The sequence below is a fragment of the Trichosurus vulpecula genome, chromosome 3 (genome assembly GCF_011100635.1).
Source record: "Trichosurus vulpecula isolate mTriVul1 chromosome 3, mTriVul1.pri, whole genome shotgun sequence".
NCBI classification, from domain to species: Eukaryota; Metazoa; Chordata; class Mammalia; order Diprotodontia; family Phalangeridae; genus Trichosurus; species Trichosurus vulpecula.
The window spans coordinates 322,674,470-322,698,024 of NC_050575.1; the positions used below are offsets into that span (position 1 = coordinate 322,674,470).

The window sequence follows — 23,555 nt, forward strand, 5'->3', positions numbered from 1 at the left end:
ATCATGTCACACATGCCCCCTTCCCCCCCATAATTCCTAGTCATTTCCATGACTCTGTTTGGCATTCAAAGCCCAGCCCCCTCCTATCTTTCCAGTCTTCTCACATCTTACTCCCCCAACATGTACTCTTTGATCCAATGACACTAGGCTCCTGGCTGTTCCACAAACAAGACCCTCCATCTCTCAGCTCTGGGCATTCTCTCTGGCTGTTCCCCATGCCTAGAATGTTCTTCCTCCTCTGCTCCCAGCTACTGACCTTCTTGGCTTCCTTTAAGCCCCAACTAAAATCCTACCTTCTACAAGAAACCTTCCCCAACCCCTTTTAATTCCAGCGCCTTAACATTGTAAATTGTCTTCTCACTTTGAACCTGAGAAGACCTTAGCCTGAAGGGGCCAGCGTCTCCCAATGCATCCTGGGCCATCTCCAGTCGTCTTGGTGAATATCAGCCACCGGACCCAAATGGCTCTGGAGAAGAAAGTGAGGCGGGTGACTTTGCACAGGCCCTCCCTCACTTAAATCCAATTCACTTGCATGTCATGGCATCACCTTCCTGATGCCACGGTTCTGTAAACAAAGAACAAACAACTACACCCGGCACACACTGTTGTTCAGTCATTTCCACTGAGTACAATTTTTTGTGACCCCATTTGGGGCTTTCTTGGCAAAGATATTGGAGTGATTTGTCATTTCCTTTTCCAGCTCATTTTCCAGATATGGAAACTGAGTTGAGCGGGGTTAAGTGACTTGCCTAGGGTCACACAGCTAATAAGTGTCTGAGGCCACATTTGAACTCAGGAAGATGAGTCTTGTCTGGCACATAGTAGGCACTTAATAAATATTTGCTTCAACTCCAAAAGACTCATGATGGAAAATTCCACCCACATCTAGAGAGAGAAATATGGATGCAGATCAAAGCTACCTTTTTTCTTCTGTTTTTTCTTTCTCATGGTTCCTCCCATTCATTTTAATTCTTCTATACAACATGACTAATGTGAAAATATGTATAATAAGAATGTATATGTAGAGCCTACATCAGATTGCATGCCATCTTGGGTGGGGGGAAGGAAGGGAGGTGGAGAAAATTTAAAAGTTATGGGAGTGAATGTTAAAAACTAAAAATAACTAAATTAATTTAAAAATAAATGACTGATTCTATGCATTAATACATGGAACAATGCTAATTAGAAAAAAAAAGAAAAGTAGTTAAGTACAGAACAAAACATTCTGGTTTGATCTTAGGTCACCTGGACTTCTGGAAGCTCTCAGATAAGTCTAGTGGCTCTGTTAACTGGGAGAGTTCTTGCGGGCCAAGTCAATCAATCAGCCAACCAAGAAACACATGGTAAATGCCTACTATAAGCTATGTCATCCCCCAGCTCCCACTAAAGCACACAAAAATACCACCCTGTACTTCTATTTGCACCACATAGCCTTGAGCCCATAGGTTTTGGGAGATCCATTCTGGGAACCTTCTTTTAACTCCCTTTCCGCACCAATCTCTTTCCTTTGGCTCTAGGACCCCATTTGCCCCAATTCTGCCCTCTTGCAGCCTTTACTTCTATCACTACTCTATCCTAAAATCATAGAATTTAGAGCTGGAAAGGACCTCAGAGATCACCTGTACTGCTGCAAAATCACCTTCACCTTTGCCCTCTGGCTACTTCTTCTTATGCCCCCAATGAAAACTTCCAATCTTTCCATCTCCTCAGATGGGTATAGAAAATCTGGTTTATCTAATTCTAAATAAATATGAATGAATGCCTGAAAGCTCCCCAGTCTTACTTTGAGGATGCTTATTTCTCAAACCAATTCAATCTCTAATTGTTGAGAGTTCTGGCAGAGTCAGAGAAATTGGGGCCGAGTTGGGGGAAGCAGAGGGCCTTTCATTGAAAACATCACAGCTTATTCCTCTCTATATGCCCCTCTATATAAGCCTGACTCTAGAAGGAAAGAGATGAACTGAGAGTCTGTGGGTCCCTCCCCTTCGTCACCCCACTCCCTTTCTTACTGGAGGGAGGTACTACACCTACATGATTCAGTGGATGGAGAACTGGACTTGGATGAAAACCCAAGTTCAAATGCTATCTCAGACACTTCACTGGCTGTGTGATCCAGGGCAAATCAATTAACCTTCCAGCCTCAGCTTCCTCACCTGTAAAATGGGGACAATAGCCCCTAACTCATGGGCTTGCTTGAGAATTAAATGAGATAACAGGTGTAAAACAAATCTCGCAATGCTATACAAATGCTGGGTGCTGTTATTTATTCTCTTCATCTCTCACCTGCTTCCTTTCTGAAACAGGAAGTCCTAGGTCTTTGATGAAAGAGGGCTATGCCCACTGTAGAAGAGAACAGGCTTTGCCCCGCCTAATTCACGTCAAAGCAATTACTATGTGCCAGCCACTTTGCTAAGTGTTGGTCTCAAGCCAAATGTGACCTAAGGCACCATTAGGAGCCAGAACAAACACTTGGGACCTGTTACCTAGCTAGGGGAATCCTAGAACACCCTGGTCTTGGGGTCCCCATGCTGGAGAAGGGTCTTCTTCAGTTATGGATTTAAGAGTCTTCATAAAGGACTCAGAATAGCTCTCTTCTCGACCCAGATCTCCCCCAGCTGGCCCTAGAAATAACTGGTTTGTCTTTATAAATATGATAGCAAGTAGAGTCATTTATATGAATTGCTGACTAGTGATGACTGATTACCAAGTAGCATCACGCCAAGTGATGGTTAGCATGGCATCGTGGGTAAAGGGTCCGGCTTTGGAGTCAGGAACACCCAGGTTCAAATTCTGCCCGGTTCTGAGACATTCTAGCTGTGTGACCCACAGATTTAACCTTTCATGATCCCAGGCAATTTTCTCAGCCTAAACTACAGGCAAATTGGGAATCTGCATCGTTAGAAGGAAATCCAGGTGCTGATAAATTCACAGGCACAGAGCAAAAATAATGACCACAATCAGCCTGAAATGAGTATTTAAAGAAACCTTGTCTAGATCACCTAGTATATGACTTTGGGTAAGCCTAACCTCTCTGAGTCTCAGCTTTCTGACCTATAACATGGGAGTAGGGTAGAATTAGATCAGAAACTCTATGAGGTCCCTTTAGGCATGGAAAAATAGGCCTCTTCTTTGCTGCTGGGCTTCCCCCTCAAAAAAAAGAAAAGAAAAAAACAAAACCAAAAAAACCCCAGGAACAACACATAGTCACTGAGCACACTTCCACTGGCCCACGATGACAAAACCAGAGCTACCTGGAATTAGCTGAAATTCGGCAAAGCCTGAAGGAGCCCCTAGAGGCCCAAAGTAGAGATTTAAGGGGAACACCCCCCCCCCCCAGCAAAAATGGTGCCTGTGCTTTTTAGTTTTTTAAAAACGGTTTAGGCCACACTTCATTCAAACTGCCCACAGAGCAGTTTCAAGGCTTCCAAAAACTTTCAGCTTTTATGTCTGGTGGCTGTTTGGTGTTTTAAGCCAAGTCTCATTGTCTGGGGCCTACTGTAATTCAACTAACCATTTCCTTGTTATATAGGGCAGGAATATACAACTATTTAACTTCTTCTAAGGTATATTTTTATGTTGCAGGGCTGTTTACCTTTGCCCCCCACCCCCACCCCGCCACAAAAAAATCTTTTTTAATGTTCAAAAGATCTTTACTGAATTAACTGAAAATTTCAAAGGTGACCTGGGACAGGATATGGTAGTGTATGAAATACATGTAAATATTTCTTATCCTCAGTGCCCACTGTTAAAAACAATAAAACGTGTCAGTTCTCTGTGTATCTTGGAGTGGAAAATGGGCTAGGAGTAGTCTTAGTCTGGGGATTGTTCCTGGCTATGGGGGAGGTAGCATGAGTATTTGTATGATTTTTTTTTCTCTCCTACACCACTGTTCCATCAAGTGTCTTGTTAGTCAAGATTAATGCAAGGGAGTATACATTTGACTATGTCTAGGATATATGTTAGACTCAGCGTATAGCCAATTATCAGCATCCAGAAATCAATCTATAATTAGGCATAGCTGTTTACTGAGGAAGAAGCAGAGATAATTTGGGGCATGCTGCCCTTTAGCTAGAGAGAGAGAGACTGCCTGGGACAGAATATGTTTTGAGAACTAGATATGTTTTGGAATTGGCGTTCGGGCACAGGCACCCAAGTGAAGGCTGTTAGAATTAGGGTCCAAGCACAAGCACCCCATCAATGTGATGCCTTCCACTACTGGAAACCCCTTTCTTCTGCAGCAAACGGTCTGCAAGAGTACTATGCTATGATTTAAGAATTCAGTATGTAAGCTCCAAATCACAGACCAGGAAGGAGGCAGCCCTACCAAGCAACAAACAAGTTACTGGAAGAAGGCACTCAGTGGAATGCCTGGCTGAGAACCTCCTCAGGCTATCCTGATCTCTTTGCCACTCTATACACCTAACATTTCCATCTCTCATCTCCTTGCTCCAGTCCTGGATGTCTCCCAGACCTAGAATGTCCCCTCTCCCACCTCTGCCTCTTAGAATCTGTGGTTTCCTCGAAGACTCAATTCAGGAGCCATTTTTTTATGAAACCTATTCTGATGCCCTCGGTCACTATGACCTTGCCTCCCCAAATTCCCTAGGTATTTGTTTTGTCTATATGTCTTTCCCATTAAGCTCAGGGGCTGCTCCATTAATGCCCTGTGTCCCCACCTTTTAGCAGACTGCTTGGTGCTTAATACATGCTTGTTGATTGACAGACAGATGAACCACAAACCTATTTATGCAATTTCCTTACAGTAACCCTTTGAGGGAGATGGTCCATGGATTATTCCCATTTTATAGATCAAACCACTGAAGCCTAAAGAGATTAAGGCTCTTGCTCAAAATCAAATCAATAAGTTGAAGAGTTAGCACAGGAACCTGTGGTCTTCTGATTCTAAAATCCAGCACCCTTTATTTTTTGTCCAGTTATTTATTCTGTAGTTCATTGATTGCTCTTTCAATTCAATCATAATAATGTGATTTCTTTCCTGGGAAAAGACTGCCTCTCACTTCCCTGAAATCTTTAGGATATTTTCCCTAGTGGGAAACTGAGGCTGTACAACAGTCAATACTAATAAGCTATACGCTTAAGTTCCTTTAGGGACAAGAAACCCTCATACCACCTTAAGTCTCAATCAACCATTGTGAGACTTAATAATTATACCCGATTCTACTTCCAGTAACAACAGACAAAAATACAGGAAGGTCAATATTTAGAAAAGAAAAACTTCCAAAGTCACTTTTTCCAGGTGTCATCTTAGTGATGACACATTATTACATTTTTCTTAGGAAGTCTCAGTTATATTTTTTGAGCCCTCATTCCCCTCCTGAGACAAATTAACTCCTTACACACCAGGCCTGAGAATTGATGGCACTTCCTGTTATGATTCAGCAGTATTGCCCTTGGTGTTTATAAACTTCTGAGAAATGAAGAGGAAAAAGTCATGAGAGACTAGAAGCCAAGGCTGACATACCACAAGACTGCACTGTTTACTCAAAGGGAGGAGAACCCTCCTCCGGTCCCTACTGGACATTCTTGTAGAGAGTGGGCTCTGTATGGTAATAAAGAATCTTTCCTATGTTTTATATAATTGGGCATGCATAACCAATATCTGATTGCCTACTTCTCGGCGGTGGGGGGGGGAGGGGAGGGAGGAAGAGACAGAATTTGGAACTCAAAACTTTAAATAAAAATTTTTAAAAACTGGAAAAAAAAATTCCTTTTCTTTCCAAGTTGACACATGGAGACAGCTCAGATAGGCAATGTTCAGAAGCAGAATGATCCCACATCAGTCACAGTCAGCCAGCATCTCAGCACTGGAAGGGGCCTTAAAGATCTTGGACCAATCCCCCCATTTTCCAAATCAGTAAAAGTCAACCCAGAAAGATATTGTTACTTGACCAGGTTTATCTACTTTGGTGCCTGTAAACTTTTAAGGTGGGGGAAAAGGCCTGGATGTCAAAGGCAGAAATTGTGAAGATTTCTTTACTTTCTCATTTTTAAACAATTTGTTAAAACTTCTTTCTTGTTTTCCAAGCAAACTATTCCTGTTCCACCCCCATGGTTAATGACTCATTCATGGGCCGCATCAGTTTCAGCTGCTGTTCTGCTAGTCTTCCTCCAACCCTCCCACCACCCCCCCAATCCCATTCCATTCCCTGGGACCAGAGCTCCTTGTCTTTTTCAATTTCATTTACCCTCATGTTTAATCCTATTTAAACAACAAAAATAATATAACCCTAGGATGGTGTCCCATTTATAATTTCTGAGGATTCAGTCTAGGTAACTAAATCTTACCTATATACATAGCAAAAACAATTTTGAAATTTTTTAAAACTTTTTTTTTGGATGAAAATCTCTCAAAAACAGATGATATCTTTCCCTGCCTGCCTTAAACTGGGCATTCAGAATGTGATTTATCTTTTTCTTGATGACTCAGGGTCATCATGGTGGAAAATTAATTCTTGGCCTACACTGTACATAACTATACCAATGCCCCTTGGTAGCTATTTGCCTAATATACTGAATACTCCCCAAAATATGCCAAACAGTTCAAGGCGTTTGAGTTCTTGCATCTGATCATTTCTTTTCCCCGATTCCTCCTTTGCAGTTATTTTCACAGTGCCACCTTTTAGTACCCACCACCTCTGGTCCAAATCCTACCCTACAGGGCTCTGCAACGGGAAGTTACATAACTTGTTAGAATGATGTGGAAAAGAAAGGCTAAATAGGGTTTGAGTGAAACTGGGGTGCTTTCCTGCAAGGAAAAATACATATGCTTTTGTGTATGAGATTTAATGTCATTTACTGTGGCTGCTACATAAAATTGGGATAAATGATACCTGCACTGCCTACAAAGCGCTATGAAGGTGTAAACAATGATTCTCATCGCTGCCATTTCCAGGTGAGTTCTAAGATACGCGGCTGACAGGTAAGGGAGGTTTTGGCTGTATGTACCATATATAAAAGAATAGTTGAGTATCTTTGTTCTACCCGATCCCCTGTCTCATCTGACTACAGTTTGGCAAGGAAGCCCGAGATTCCTAAATTGTCAAAGGACATGTCTAAAGTCACATAAAAACCAGTCATGCGTTACAATATTTTTTTTAATGAATATTTACCTGTAGAATACTGAGTTTTAGGAAAGCATTTCCATGTGGCTCAAAACTCAATGCTTTTTCTTTTATTCTAGTCAACTACTTCGCTTTGGTCTGACAGAAGTATTTGAATAGTGATCCTAAATAACCAGAGGAGGCAGCAGCATCTTGGATAAGGAACTGTCCTCAAAGCCTGAAGCAGGGGTGGGGAACCTTCTGCCTCAAGGCCACATGTGGCCCTCTGGGTCCTCAAGTGCGGCCCTTTGACTGAATCCAAACTTCACAGAACAAATCCCCTCATTTAATTGGACTCAGTTAACTTGGACTCAATCAAAAAGCCACACCCAGGAGTGAAAAGGCTACATGTGGCTGCTGGTTCCCCACCCCTGGAACCTTTATCACATAGTGGCTCTGGAGACCTGGGCAAGTCACTTACTTACCTTTTTCAGTGTTCCAAACAAATCTCTAAGATTATAAATCAAAGAGAAGGGGCTGAGTCACTCCGGAAGGAAGAGTTTCCTCTTCCAATGAAATCACACATCTAGCCCCTATAATCATTAAATATATCTGCACAAATACACCCTCACACAGAGGTAGATATGATGATTTGCTCCATCAATATAAAAGACACACACACACACACACACACACACACACCCCTAGATTGGAGCAACAGAGAGACAATAAAAAAGCTCAGAACCAAACGGGAGATGATCTTTCCCCTTCCCATACTCTTCCATCCAAACTTGCTCATTTGCCATTTCCCTTATAGACTACATCAGAGATTATTCCCTCAATATATGTTCGAATAGGTATTGCTATTCAACCTCCCACCTCCAGGTCTTTGTACAGGCTGTCTCATGTTCCTAGGATGTTCTCCCCTCCTTCTCCCTTCCGTCTTTTAGAATCACTACTTCCATTGAAGGTTCAGCTCGGGAGGCCTTTCTTGATTCCTCCGGTAGGCTAGGGTTCTCCTCTCCTCCCTAAATTACTCTGCATTTACTTTGTATATATTTTGTACTAACTCTTCTGTGTCCCCACCCCTGACAGAACTCCAGTTTTTTGAGGGCATGGCCTGTTTTGTTTTCATACACCTGGTGCTCATACCTGATAAAAGCACTGAAGAAATGCTTAACAACTTGACCGGAATGAGTTACCCACACTGATGACACCATAAGCTCATATAATACATACACATTCATTCATACTCGAGAAGTTGCTGCTATAAACCCAAAAGAAACAAGGCAAGTGATTTCTTTTTTGTCTTTTTTTTTTTCTGTAGGGAAATGGATCTGTATTGATTTCCTCCTTACAACCTTGGGATGGAAGGTTTACGTTTTTGGAGATGAATGGCCAGGATTGGGAGCATAACTAACTGTCTCACTCAGGCTTTACCCTCCCAACTTTGGCCTCCATGACCAACCAAGACAGCATCGTTAATCAAGAGACCACTAGACTAAGAGTGAGAAACCTGGTGTTTAGTCCTGGCTGTTACCAAAGAGTTGTGTGACCACAGCCAAAACCCTTAATCTCTCTGGCTCCATCTGTTCAATGATAAAACAGGATGCCTCCACCTGCCCTACCTGCATTATGGGAAGGCTGTTAGATGAAAGGAGGTAACATATGTGAAAGTGGTTTTGAAAAAGGAGAAAAGCATTAATTAACTCAACTAACCCGGAGGAAGGAAATTGATGCTGCAAACTCCATGGCTTACTCTCCCACTTGGTTCTTAAGTATTTACACTAAATTCTAAATGGTTGTTGCTGTTCAATCGTTTTCAGTCGTGTCCGATTCTTTGAATGACCCTATTTGGGGTTTTCTAGGCAGAGATCCTGGAGTGGTTTGCCATTTCCTTCTCCAGCTCATTCTATAGGGAGGAAGCTGAGGCAAACAGGGTTAAGTGGCTTGCCAGGGTCACATAGCTAGAAAGTGTCTGAGGCTGGATTTGAACTCAGGAAGATAAATCTTCCCAATCCCAAGCCTAGTGTTCTATTCACCATACCATCCTGCTCCCCAAATCCTAAATCGCTTCCTCCCCATGAACTTTTTTTTTTAAAGCGAAGCTATAAAAACAGAAAATAACCATAGTACAGTGGGAAGAGTCAAAGGATTGGGGGTCAAATTGCATCTCTGTTGTGTGGGTCCTTGGGCAAGTCACTCAAACCTCCCCTTACCTGTAAAATAAGGGGTCAGACTAGGATGACCTCTGAGGTCTCTTCTAGCTCTGGACTGATGAGGCCCTGTGCATTCCTTTCAAAAGTCAAGATCATTTTACAACAGGCACATTCTGGCCAAGAATTCTGGTAACTGGATTTGAACAAACCAATTATTTTAAAGTTTCACCTGCAGAGAAGCTGGCTAGAGTGAACTGGGGCTTAAAAAGCTAACATTTAGAGCCATTCAACCATAATCAGGCAAGATAAAAGCATAACAATAAGCCCTTTACCCCACAGCTGGTGTTGCTGCAACACACGATTTTGACACCCCTTCCCAGCCTCCACTGCAACAGTAAGGCACCCCTAACTTTGAGTAAGCTCAACCTGGGATGTCACTGAAGCTAGACCTTCACTTTGATTACTTGGCCCCACTGAAGAGGAAGGAAATTTACCATCACTCTCATGCCCTGAGATCAATGACAGCCAACAGATACAGAACTCACTACAGATCTGCCAGTTACTTATTCAAGCACTATATGAATATGAGTTATTATTGCATGTCACCTATAAATCCCTATTTGTTTTACTCCACACCTACGAATTTCAGAGGTTTCTCAATTCCTAAAATCTGGCTGGTGTGCTAGGATGAGTGCAGCTAGGCGACCTTTGCTTTCCCCCTTAATCTGTCCTAATGCTTGAGACCCGCATAACCTCCAACTTGTCTCAGATCCAGTAGCTAGGGTAGCTAGGTGGCACAGTGGATAGAGCATTGGGCTTAAAATCAGGAAGACTCATCTTCATGAGTTCAAATCCAGCCTCAGACACTTGCTAGCTGTGTGACCCTGGGCAAGTCACTCAACCCTGTTTGTCTCAGTTTCCTCATCTGTAAAATGAGAAGGAAATGGCATTATCACTCCAGTATCTTTGCCGAGAAAACCTCAAAAGGGGTCACAAAGAGTGAGATATGAATGAACATCCTTCTCTCAAACCCAGAGTAACTAGTTTCCCAACCAGGACAAAATGTGCCAGGTATGAGACTCTTTCACTTAGGACTTTGGGAAAGGGATATCTCTATAGTGATGGGTAGAAGGGACAGAATACCCTGCCCCATTTTTAGATTTCTGCTGGGGGGGAGCTTATACAAGATAAGGGAGGACATCACCCTAGTTCAGGGCCCTATAGACTCTCTCATGAACTATTGCAACAGCCTCAGAATTGGTCTTCCTGCCTCCAGTCTCTTCCTCACACAGCAGTCAAAGTGATAGTCTTAAAACACAGATTTGACCACGTCACCCCCAACTCCACTGAAAAATCTTCAATGTCTCCTAGCGCCTCTAGAATAACATCCTTATCCTGGCAATTGAACCCTCTGTAACTGGCTGCTTTTCTGTCTACCTTTCATCATTTCTTATTACTTCCCTTCATGTACTTTCTCTGTTCCAACGAACCTGAGCCATCAACAGTGCCTGGCACACACATTTCCTGACTTTTCTGTGTCTTCACACAAGTGGGTGTCTCCCCGACTCTAGAAAAAACTCTCTTCATCTTCTAGGCCTAGATCTTCTAGCTTCCTTTCAAAGGACAGTGCAGGTATCTCCCTCTCTCTCAGGTTTTGCTTCATCTTCCCAGGGGTGGGGAACCTGTGGCCTAGAGGCCACACCTGGCCTTCTGGGTCCTTGGTTTTAGCCTTCTGACTGAATCCAAGTTTTACAGAACAAATCCTTTCATTAAGGGGATTTGTTCTGTGAAGTTTGGATTCAGTCAAAGGGCTGCATTTGAGGACCTAGAGGGCCACATGTGGCCTCACTGTAAGTTCCTCACCGTCCCCTCCCCTCCCCTCCCCTCCAATAAGTTATTAATACTCTCTCCCCATTGAAAGCAATTACTCAGGCACCTAGTAGGTTGAATCTGGCGGCTTTCTATTTTAACTAATCATTTTTGCTTACTGGGTACAAAACTTTGTTTCTACATTGCCAAAGGACTCCACAAGGCTGCCACTACCTTCCAAGTTTCAGTTACGTCTGGATACTTATGGTCCCCTCATCCTAGTTACATATTCCTTCTTTCAACCTCCCAAGAATCAGGTGGTAAACATATGCTCGTTTCATTTTCTAGATGAAGAAATGGAGGTACCAGATTACCAAATCATTCAGCCTCAGTATATAAAAATGGTTCTTCACTGCCTCAAGCCTTATTTGTTGGGGATTAAGCTTCTATGACTCAAATCACAAGGCCCTTCCAAAGAGAGGCAAAGAACCTGACTCTTTACAAGGTGGCTGTGCAAATTCCGCAGAAAGTATCCCCAAGCTGTTTTAGTTTCTAGGAAGGCACAAGAGAAGTGCCCAATCCTCGGTCTTCTGACATCTTTGCTCAGGAAAGGGTGCACTTCATCTTACCTTGAAGCAACCCTCACCCTCCTGTTTCACCAGTATAACTGGGAAGCTTTGTTGGCCTCTTCTGGGAAAGGACAGAGTAGTTATAACTGAATTTGGGAAGATTTATGGGAGGACAGCACAATTTCACTTTTCTGTTGGGTGATAAAGGCCCTGCCAGGGATAGATTTACATTGCATAGTTTAACATTATGTATAGATTGGTGACTTTTAATTTGCATCTTTGAAAAATCACTGTAGCCAATTGCAAAATTAGGATGGGGGGGGGGGATAAAGTGGAGGTAAGGTGGGGGGGGGGATGTGAAACTTTCTAATAATGCCAATTTAAACTCGGTTGCCTAGAGGCTCCGGGTCTTCCAATACAGAAGGCGGGGTGGGGCAAGCGGGTGTGATGGGAGGGAAGGCCAAAAGAAGTCTCATTACCTGACCAGGTCAAGAAACGAATCTACGGTTTCCTTGGTGACTGGGGGTGTTTCTGAGCTCTCCAAGCCCAGGTCGCTGGACAGGAGGGCCCCAGCGCCGGCTCCCGGCCGGATGATGAAAGCCAGGGCGACAGCCAGCGCCGAGGCGCCCAACGTGGTCAGCAGGAAATAGGCGACCGCGATGCCCCCCAGGCGGCCCAGGGAGCTGGCGTCCAGACTGGCCGCGCCCGACACCAGGCTGCAGACCACGAGCGGCAGGATGACCATGCGCAGCATGCGGAGCAGCATATCCCCGGGGAAGGCCAGGTAGGTGGCCTGCGCGGGGCTCAGCGCTAGCCCCCGCAGCGCCGCGCCCAGCCCGGCGCCCGCCAGCACCCCGGACACGGTCAGCAGCACCAGCGCGTTGCGCCGCAGGAAACCCCCGCAGCGCCGCGCCCGCCCTTGCGCGCCGGCCTCGCCGGCCCCCAGCTCGGGGGCCGGCTCCTTGCCCTCGATGTAGCCGTTGGTCTCGTTGCTCTTCTCCATGTTCTCCGGCTGGCTCTACCCGGGCTGATCCCGGACCGCGGCTGGGAAAGAGGACTGGAGATCCCCGGGGATGCTTCCCCCGAGGACCGGGTCGGACGGAGCGGGCGAAGCGGGAGCGCACGCAGCTTCGTCCTCCTCCTCCCTAGCTGGCGCGCCGGGGCAGGAACGTGCGGGGCAGGACTGGGCAAGGCTGGGCCGGCGAGGAGGCCCCGGGCACGGGTTGGAGCACCGGAGGAGTCGTGTGCGCCGCACCGGGCTTCCAGAAGCGGCGCCGAGGGCTGAGGATGATGCAACGAGGAGAGGAGCCAGCCCCCTTCACACCCCTCTCGCCTGGACGCCCCGCCCCACCGGCGCGGCCTCGACCAATCAGCATCCCCTCTATCCCTCCTCCCTCCCTCCTTTCCTGGCTCCTGAGCCCGACGTCCTCCCGCCCTGCTCTACTCGGAGCTGGGGCGGGGTCTGGCGGTGGGCGCTGTCTGAGCCCGCGTGGGGGCGGACCCTCTGGCCAATCGCCCGGTAGCAGCCTCTTTTCACCTCGCTGGGCGCTAGGGTGGAGTGGAGCACCGTTGCTTTCTGGAGGGGGCGGGGGGAGATTCTGCACCTGTTCGAGCCACACCATTTGAGGTCAGGGTCTTGGGACAGATAATATTCGCAACAGACCGCCTCCGCACCCCGCTCTCGGGAGTACAGCGGGGGCTGCTCAGCTGGCAAAAAGTGGGGCTAATGAATATACGAGGAGTGACGCCGAGATCCCCGAGTTTCCTCCTGAAAGTGACATTAGGAGGTTGGGGTGAGGAGGGGATTTTCCCGTAGAGGTGTCTCTGAGTGGAGCCTCCTTAAGCCAGCTCCGCCGGTGCCCCAATCTCTGCAGGGCAAGCCTGGGCCTCTCCCGATTGGGGCTCTGGTGAGGACAGCGGGTCCCGTGTCTGCTAAGAGGGAGATAAACGAGTAACTGTGTCCTAGGAAAAGACGGGCTGGCATTGACTTCTGCGTTTTAGCTTTAGCCTTGGGGGGTGAATTCCAACACGCGTGAACTGAGGATAATGACAAAGTAAAAACTAAGAAGGGAAAAAACCAACAAAAACTACAAAGTGCTGTACGAAATCGGTTCGCAGTGGTGAGAGCAGGCGGGCGAGGTTTAAGCAGGGAATTAAGACTGAAGCTCCACTGAGCAGATGGGTCATTAAACATCCCCCAGACTAACAGGCTTTGTCTGGTTGAATGGAAGCGGAAGAGACCAACCCCCTTTATACAATTATTACCGCTGCAGAACTTCAAGCAGTTCCTATTTTCTGGTCTTTCCTTTTTTCTCTAGTTAGATTTATTTCCATATTTAAAATTGTGTGACCTCTGAATATGCTTGAATGCTCACAGTGCAAATGATTTCCTGACAAATGGCTCTGGATGATTTTAAACACCCGTCAAAATCCCAACAACCTGGTGCACGCAGCAGGGACCGCAAAGGCTGCCCGAGCAATGATTTCTTTTGGTTGGACCTCAGCAAAATATTGTAACATGGCACTTCACCGTCACATTTATAAAACTGGTCAAGTTTTCTATTTGTGGTTTCAAAGAGGAATTTTAAATCACTTTCCTAAAGCAAATAGGCACTTAATAAGAAATTTTGGTTACGTGGAGATAGCCTGGATTGATGGAGAAGCTAGTTTGCCACAGTCCATGCCAGATGAGGATTGGCTGAAGGAACAAGGACTGTTTAGTCTGGACATGATATCCTTCAAACCCGGAGAGGTTGGCATGTGAAGTTCTGTTTGGCCTAAAGGGCAGAAGTCGGAGGGGAAGTTGCAAAATGGCATATTTAGACTTGATGTAATGAAAAGCTTCCCCTCACAATTAAAACTATCCAGAAGTAAAATGGAGCTGCCCTGGGAGTTGTAGGTTTCCCGTCACTGATGGTCTTCAAGCAGTGGCTGGTTTTCCTTTTGTCAGGTAGCTAATACAAACATTTTCAGTTGTGGGCTGAACCAGATGGCCACCGAAGGCCCTTCGGGATCTGAAATTTTTATTTCAGGTATTGGATGGGTATTTCCTACACACAAAAGAAATGCTAAAAGTCTTACACCACACATTGACAAGCCTTAAACAATTGTTTAAGCCTCATTGTTACAATCTGTTAGGAGATAGAGTCATAAATTCTACTGGGCAGGATGGCTAAGTAGGCATTGTTACATTTCACCTTGGTTCTGTCCTCTAACTCTGAAAGAGGATGTCCTGCTAATCCTGCCAATCCAGGGCAGGGCTCGGACTCATCCCCTGCCAGTGGTCTCCTTTGAAGAAATTCTTCTTGCCACCAGTCAGCTCCAGCCAATACACTCAGTTCCTCTCAACTCTGAAATCTGAGATAAATAAAATACAGTGCCTGACTGTCTCACTGATGAACTCTTTGACCTTGGACAAATTACTTAACCTTTCTGGGCTTCAGTTTCTTCCGCTGTAAAATAAGGGGTAGAGCTATATTACTTCTGGCTCTAACATTCCTTCACTTCATGATAGCCATATACATACGAAAGATAGCATTGATTATGTCGAGACAGGGAAGACTACAAAGTATCCTTAGTTTAACTGTAGTAATACCAAAGAAAGCTGAGTCTATCCATCCATACTAGGAAAATAAAATAGAGAAAAAAATCCATATTGCCCAGATTGTGATATGAAGCTAGATGGACAGCCTGTCGAATGTCCATCAATATATGTGATTTGGACAAATGTGATAGATGGATAATAAATTGGGCCCAATGTTGATAGAGTGCTGGATCTGGAGTTAAGAAAACTCCCCTTCCTGAATGCAAATCTGGCCTCAGACACAGTAGATGTGTGACCCTAGGTAAGTCATTTAACTCTGTTTGCCTCAGTTTCCTCATCTGTAAAAATGAGCTGGAGAAGAAAATGGCAAACTACTCCAGCATCTTTGCCAAGAAACGGGGTCCCAAATGAATTCACTAAGAGTTGGAAATGACTGAACAAAAGCTGTCATAATTTTGGCCACACCCTCATCCCTTACCATCATGAAGTCACAGAGCTGAGAATGCTGGAATCCCAGGATCTCAGAGTCAAAACTACAAATAAACACAAATGAGGGGCTGTAACTAGGCACATTACTAATGATAATATACATATAAAGATGGAATAAAGTTAATGCAGAATACATATAACTGCAGAAGAGAGACATAAGATGGGCAGCATGAATACTCTATTGGTACCCGAGAGATATAAAAAGAACCAAGAGGAGGCCTCCAGTGCATTGATGAGATCATGGAGGACTTTTGGTAAGAGTTCAACAGAAGATAAAGCTTAGAATTGATTACGATGCGCTCCACAGAGTGCAATGGAAGTAGTGATTTTGATGAAATCATATCATTCCAAGTAATCACATAAAAATGCCCTCATAAAGAACTTTAATGACATATCTAAATGTTATAGTCTTGGAATTTTATTTTATGAACTACTGTGTGAAGTAAGCAGTTGAGTGGGACTTAGGAATCTCTTTGCTATTTAGAGTTGTAGATAATGGTATAGTTTTAACAGAATTTAACTGGTTTGCACACTCCAGTGTATGGTGTTGAAGGGTAAGAACACTGGCTGTGTGAAACACACTGTATTTTCTCATAGGACGCGAAACCACAGGATTTCTGATTTTTACTTAGTCCAGTTGTCAGTATGGAGGATTTTGTTATCTTCTTAGCCCCCATTGAGACTTGAGGAGATTTAGGGGGGTGCACAAGTGTGCCTGTCTTGATTGACCCCTTGATTGATGTAGGGGTAGTTGCCCCTCCTTCTTACTGGCCCCTGCAAGAAGGGTGATTAGGGAAGGCTGTAGGAGTTTGTGGTGCTTCCCTTATCAGCAATACTATGTTAGAGAAACTAGACTAGAATAAAGCTTATTATTAACCCCTCTGAAGCTGTTTCCTGTCTGACCAGATCAAGAGTGAACCTGTTAGAGGCTGGATTCCAGAAATCTCCAGTGCCTCCTGTGTGTCATCAGTGAAGCAATTGGCATAGTCAAGCAGGATCTTCTCAGACTAAAGGAAAGTATGGGGTTTTGTGGGAATGGGATAGTTGTCTGATGTTTCCCAGTTATTGTGTTATTTTTTGTAGCTATGGTTCTATGGAGCCCTCCCCAGGGATGGGAGGATGGAGTATGGACCCCTTCCCAGGAGTGGGAGGATGTGCCCCATACCTTTAAAGGCTTTGAGAAAGTTTTGCTGAAAACTGGGGAATTCTGTGGGAGACCTAGACTGACTTAACCTTGGAGGAGTAGGAGAATCAATGTTCATTGCCTGAGGCAGCCAAGTTCTGGACCAGTCCAGAGAGCAACAGTGGAGGCAGTGACTGTGGAGCAGGAGTAGCAGCCAAGCAAGGAGCAGCGGAAGTGGCAGAAGCGGCAGAAGCAGCGGGAGCAGCGGGAGCAGCGGGAGCAGTTTCTCTGGTGCCCAGAGCAGGGCCCCTGAAAGATAACCCCTCCTTCCCTCTCTGGCAGCTGCAGGAGAAAAGGGTGGCCTTGGGGAGTGGGGGAGTAGCGCAAGCAATTCAGTTTTTTGTGCTGTAGTCTGGTTAAAGTTAACCATTGTGAGAAAAAATACTGACAAGCTGTTGTCAGTGGAAACCCAGTTATGGAAGGTTCAGACTGATTTATCCCTGGAACAGAAGGGAAAGGGGGCACGTGAGAATGCTGAAGTGTTAAAGACTGAGACCCAAATTCTCAGAGCTCAGATGTTTATCATTCCCTCTGATTAAGAGGCAGAGTTATCTGATGAGCTGGAGGAAGACTTTGTGTTGTAGTGAAGGGAGAAGGTGCATGGGAAAAGTTCTCTTTGAATTTCCCTGCACTAAAGCAGAAGCCTGGAGTACAGGAAGGAGTTAACGCTCCTATAGAGATAATGGAGCCAGAGAAGAAGTTTCTTTTGAACTTCTTAGAGCCAAGGCCATGGCCAGAGCCAAGGCAGTGTGAGGGAGGCTCTGCTAGAGAGAGCCCAGGTCAGAAGTAGCCCTGCCCCTAACTCTGCTAGAGGGATGGAGGCCTTGGAACTATGTTGTGCCCAGAGCCCAGGCTGGAGAGGCCCCTTTCCTCATGAGGCTGGGGGAGGACGAGCTGCCCCAGAGTTAGGGCAGTGTGGGCCAGGGACAGAAGCCTGGAGCAGAGGCCTCTGGAGCCTGCTGTGCCTGGACTCAGGCAGGAGCAGGGAGAACTCGAAATGGAGCAGCCCCTCCTCTTGTAAGGCAAGACCTGTAGGAAGAGGAGGAGGAGATGCTGTGTTCAGGATTCAGCCTCGGGTCAAGATGAAAACTTTGCAGCAAGGCAGGAGCACTGAGTGTGCATTCCTGCTACATCCCCCGGGATGAGTCGGAACTCAGGGGTAGAGTTGTCTATGGTGGGATGGGGGAAGTGCCATAACTCCTTGGAGCCCATCCTGTTGACTCTGTCTTGCAGCTGCCCCCCAGATCTTGTGGCGGGGGCTGGAGCTGTGCTAGGACTTGGACTTTTTTGGCCCACTTGAGCACCTGTATGCACCTGAGAGCGCCAGGTGGGAGCCTACAACAGCACCTTGGAAAGAACACACCCCCAAGAAGACTTTCATAACTTGGACCCTCTGCTTGGATTGAGGGGGTTGTAACATATTGTGGCCCAGGGGTGGTGTGTGTTGTGTTCTCTGCTGCCCCTGAGGATGTTATGTGGCATAGAACCCCCTGATGTATATGAGTGGTTCTTTGGACACTACCTGAAGTGAGGAAGAGCGGCCTGCTCACTCCCCAAAGATTTTGGCTCCCAAAGAATGTACAGGGCAGGGTATGCTACATATACATATATACGCACACACACACACACACACACACACACACACATATATATATATATATATATATATGCTATATACCACGTGCTGTATCAAATACTGTGTGCTATGTTAACACACTGTGTGTTAGGTTACATACTGAGTGCTATGTTTGTTTGAGGCCATGTGGCCACTGTGATAATAGGCTGTGTTTGTATACCTGATGCCCAACACAATGTTTATATATATTGTTGCAGTTTATATTGTTATCAATGTTGTTATGGATTGTGAATGTTATGCTTTAGTTTCTTGGCTTGAGGACCCCCAAAGGTATTACCTGTGTAGATTGTAAGGGTCAAGTATCACTTGTGTAGAGTGTAAGGGCCAAGTGTTACCTGTGTCTATTGTAAGGGCCAAGATGTTACCTGTTTGGATTGTAGAGGCCAGGATCCTTGAGGGGTGGAGTGTTAATAAGGAGGATTTTGTTATCCTTTTAGAGTTTAGTTTCTCAGGATCCGTGGCCATGAGAATGTCTAGTTTCTAGGTGTTAGGTAACAACTCCCAGAATAGTCTCAAGGATCCTAAATAGTAAATCTTAGAATCATAGTGAGAGATAGCCCTATTGAGGCTGCACCGTGAGATATAGGGGTGACATAATTGATATTTACTATGCCTGCGCAGAATCACAATATTGCTAAAGTTAACTTGTGAACTTAATGTTGGCAAGATGCCTTCTTTGTCTGGTGCCCTATAAAACAGGTGGGCATTGGTCAGTGAGTTGGGGAAAGCACAGGGCATCTGTGTGTGCTTCAACCAGCCCCCACAGAGGCTTGAGGGGATTTAGGGGAGTGTACAAGTGTGCCTGTCTCAATTGACCCCCATCTTGACATAGGTGTAGTTCTCCCCCCGCCTCCCATTCCCCCCCCACCTTCTTGCTGGCCCCTGCAAGAAGGGTGATTAGGGAAGACTGTAGGAGTTTGTGGTGCTTCCCTTATCAGCAATTCTGTGTTAGAGAAACCAGACTAGAATAAAACTTATTATTAACCCCTCCAAAGTTGTTTCTTGTCTGACCAGATCAAGAGTGAACCTATTAGAAGCTGGACTCCAGAAACCTCCAGTGCCATCTGTGTGTTATTAGCGAAACACCAGTCTTGAAAGTAGTTCTCATATTTCCTCAGGCACACAAAAGATTATCACATTGCTCAATCAATCTACAAATGTTTGCTGAGTGCCTAACTCATAAGGAACATTGGGTTTTTATTTTTATTTATTTATTTTTTCAATTAGCAAGCATTTATTTTCTCTCTGTCCCACCTCCCTCCATTTTCTGGGGGGGCGGGGGAAGGAACAAAACTCCTGTAAATAAATATACCAGTCAAGCAAAACAAATTCTCACTTTGGCCATGTCCAGAAATGCATGTCTCCTTGTGCATATAAAATCTATCACTTCTCTTTCAGGAGGTGGGTAGCATTTTTCTTTGTTGGTTCTCTGGAATAATGGTGGATTATTATGTTGGTTGATCTTAAGTCATTCTCAGCTGAACTTTGTGCTTTGAAGGAATGAATGAGTAAATGAATGAATGAAAGAGTGGATCTAAAGCATTTATTAAACACTGTGTGAAAATACTAATGTAAAATACAAAAAGCAAGCTGCCCCTGTTCTTATGGAATAAACTTGGAGTAGTGCCTTAAGAAGAGGAGCAGTTTTGATTTTTGTATATATCTTTTTTGTGCATGGTTGTTTACATATTGCCTGCATCATGAGACTGTGTTTCTTGAAAGCAAGGACTATTTTCTGTCTTTCTTTGTATCCTCACCATTTATCACAGTGCCCAGCACACTGGCACTTAATAAATGTTTTTTAACTTGACTTTTGATTAATTGATTGGTTTAATCAAGATATATGGGCCTTTAGTGATTAATTTGGGACTAGGGGCTACCTTAAATGTAAATTAAAGCCTAAGTTTATTTATTATAGTCTATTTTTAAAAATTCAATTTTATTTAATTTTTTTTTTGCAGGGGGGAAGGCAGGGCAATTGGGGTTAAGTGACTTGCCCAAAGTCACACAGCTAGTAAGAGTGTCAAGTGTCTGAGGCTGGATTTGAACTCAGGTCCTCCAGACTCCAGGGCCGGTGCTCTACTTTCTATGCCACCTAGCTGCCCCAATTTTATTTAATTTTCAGTTCTGATTTTTCTCATTTCTATCTCTTTTTCTCCCTCTGCATCCCATTGAGAAGGTGAGAAAAACAAAACTGGTTACAAATATGTACAATCAAATAAAACAAATTCTCACAGTAGCCACATCCAAACAAAACAAAAAAAAGAAGAAAAGAAAATATACTTCAATGTGCACTCTGAATCCATCAGTTCTCCATCTGAAGGTAAGTAGTAATCACCTTTGGAATCATGGCTGGTTATTGTGTTGATCAGAGTTGTCTTTCAAAGTTATTTCTCTTTGCAATATTGTGGTTATTGTATGTATTACTCTTGATTCTGCTTACTTCACTTTACATCAATTCATACAAGTTTTCCCCAGGTTTTTCTGAAACCATCCCCTACACCATTTCTTACAGCACAATAGTGTTCTATCACATTTATATATCATAGCTTGCTCAGCTATTTCCCAGTTGATGGGTACCCCCCCGCTTTCCAATTTGTTGCCACCACAAAAAGAGCTGGCATAAATATTTTTGTACATATAGGTCCTTTTCCTCTTTCTTTGATCTCTAGGGTATAGACCTTGATGGAATCCTAATAAAGCTGCCTCCAGCCCCAATGTTCTAACTTCCTTATAGGCCCACTGACCGGCAGGCCCACTGCCCCTACCTAGCAACTCACCCCCACCCCCACTTAATATTCTAACTTCTTCACAGATGCCTCATTGCTCACTAGAACAACAGGTGTGTTCATGAAGTCATATTTCTCACAGAAACAGCAGGTGTGTCCATGTGATAGGATCCCAGCCACCGCCTCTAGCTAGATACTGCTCCCAGACCCATTCCCCATATTTCCCACAGAAACAGCAGGTGTGTCCATGTGATAGAATCCCAGCCACCGCCTCTAGCTAGATACTGCTCCCAGACCCATTCCCCATATTTCCCACAGAAACAGCTGGTGTGTCCATGCACTCAATCACAACCACATCCATCTCGTCTCAGGCCACAACACTCAGCCAATCAGAAAGCAGCACCACCAGGATGCCCAAGCAGGATGTGGACCCCAAAACAATAGAAGGGACTTTCCCTAAGTAGGCACCTGTGCAGTAATAGTAAAGAACTGACCTAGAGTGAACTCATGATGTAGAGAGGCTTATTATAATATCATTATCATGCATACATACTGCCCCCCATGGGTTTTTCTGTATGCATTGTGGATAATCACATGCACAGTTCCACTGTGGCTGGGACCCCTCCCCTATTACCTAATTCCTTAATAAACTCCTCCTGCCTTTTCAGTATTCATAATTTCTGTTATGTAGTTGTGTCTTTACCCTATAAAATCCTTCTTGCTTTCTCTGAAGTTGCTGGTTCCACTTGGAACTTAGCCCACTTCATGAGAGGCGTTAATCTCAATAAATGCCTATACTTGGATTAGAGGTGGTCTGACTCTGTATTCTTTGAGATGGTTCTACCACAGCACATCATAAAACTGCAACATTTTTTGGTGTCCGTGGGTGGACAGAATTGAACCCACAACAACCTAGTAGTAGTTTTGTTGGTCAAAGCATATGCACAGTTTAATAGCTCTTTGGCCATAGTTCCAAATTGCTTTTCAGAATGGTTGGACCAGTTCACAGCTCAACCAACAGTGAATTAAAGTACCTGTTTTCCCATAGCCCCTCCAGAATTTATAATTTTCTGTTGTTGTGTTGTTCTGTTGAGGTGCTATCTCAGAGTTGTTTTAATTTGCATTTCTCTATTAATGATTTAAAGCATTTTTCGTATTGACAGCTTTGATTTCTTCTTCCAAAAACTGCTTGAGTCATACTCTTTAACCATTTATTTATTGGAGAAGGAGTCATAAATTTGACTCATTTCCGTATGTATCTTAGAAATGACACCTCATCAGAGAAACTTGCTGCAAATATTTTTTTCTCATTTTCTTGCTTTTCTTTTAACTTTAGTTGCATTGGTTTTGTTTGTACAAAATCTTTTTAATTTTTTATACTCAAAATTATCTATTTCACCTCTTGTGAATCTCTCTATCTCTTGTTTGGTCATGAACTATTCCCCTATTTGTAGTTCTGATAGGTAATTTCTTCTGTGCTCCTCTAATTTGCTTACAACGTCACCCTTTATAGCTAAAACACATACTCATTTGGAACTTATGTTGGTGTAAGGTACAAGACATTGGCCTTCGTCTAGTTTCTGCCAGACTTTTTCTTGTTATTGTTAGTTGGTTTTCAGTCTTGTTCAACTCTTTGTGACCCCATTTGGAGTTTTCTTGTCAAAGATACTTTAGTAGTTTGCCATTTCCTTCTCCAGCTCATTTTACAGATGAGGAAATGGGAGGTAAACAGGGTTAAATGACTTGCTCAGGGTCACACAGCTAGTAAGAAAGTGTCTCCTGCCAGGTTTGAACTCAGGAAGGGTTCCTGACTCTATCCACTGCACCATCTAGCTAGCTGCCAGAATACTTTCTAGTTTTCCCGACAGTTTTTAGTCATGGTAGTTTAAAGCCTTATATTCCTAGATGAATGAGTTTATAGAACCATTTGAGTAGTAATTGTATTGGCAATCAGAATGGGCTCTTAGCACTTAATTCAACCAAGTGCCCTAGATGATTTTGGCCTTTATTTCCTTGATTAAATTGGGAGTCCTTGATGACTTCCTTGCCTCAAGGGAAAGCCTAGTTTACTTCAGAGGCTTTTAGACCACGTGTGTTTAAGTTGCATTTTTGTGGCACTTTTAGGTCATGGTGGGTGAGTTGCATGTGTGACTCATCCTTGACCCTGAAAAAGATATAAAACCAGTGGTTGGCTTTCTCTTTTTTGGAGCTCTGACCCACAGCAGGAGTATTGCGTGACTATGGGCCAGCCCTTGTCGAGCTTCCCGCTGAACTCAGATGTTGGTAACTATGAACTGTATTTGGTCTGTCTGTTGATGTTTGTAATTTTTTTGTATTTGCTCTGAATTTTGGGGTGCTGGCTTTTTCCCCTGAACT

The 23,555-nt window shown here is 44.3% G+C and overlaps 1 protein-coding gene across 1 annotated transcript in view; it reads right to left on the reverse strand.

Annotated features, from left to right (window-relative positions):
• Positions 1-12,917, reverse strand: part of SLC1A4 (solute carrier family 1 member 4) — a 40,807-nt gene extending 27,890 nt beyond the window's left edge. Inside the window, exon 1 of the mRNA XM_036750520.1 lies at positions 12,078-12,917. Coding sequence (XP_036606415.1) covers positions 12,078-12,601 — 524 coding nt within the window. The 5' untranslated portion in view covers positions 12,602-12,917. The remainder of the gene's footprint in view (positions 1-12,077) is intronic.
• Between the last annotated feature and the right edge of the window lie 10,638 nt (positions 12,918-23,555).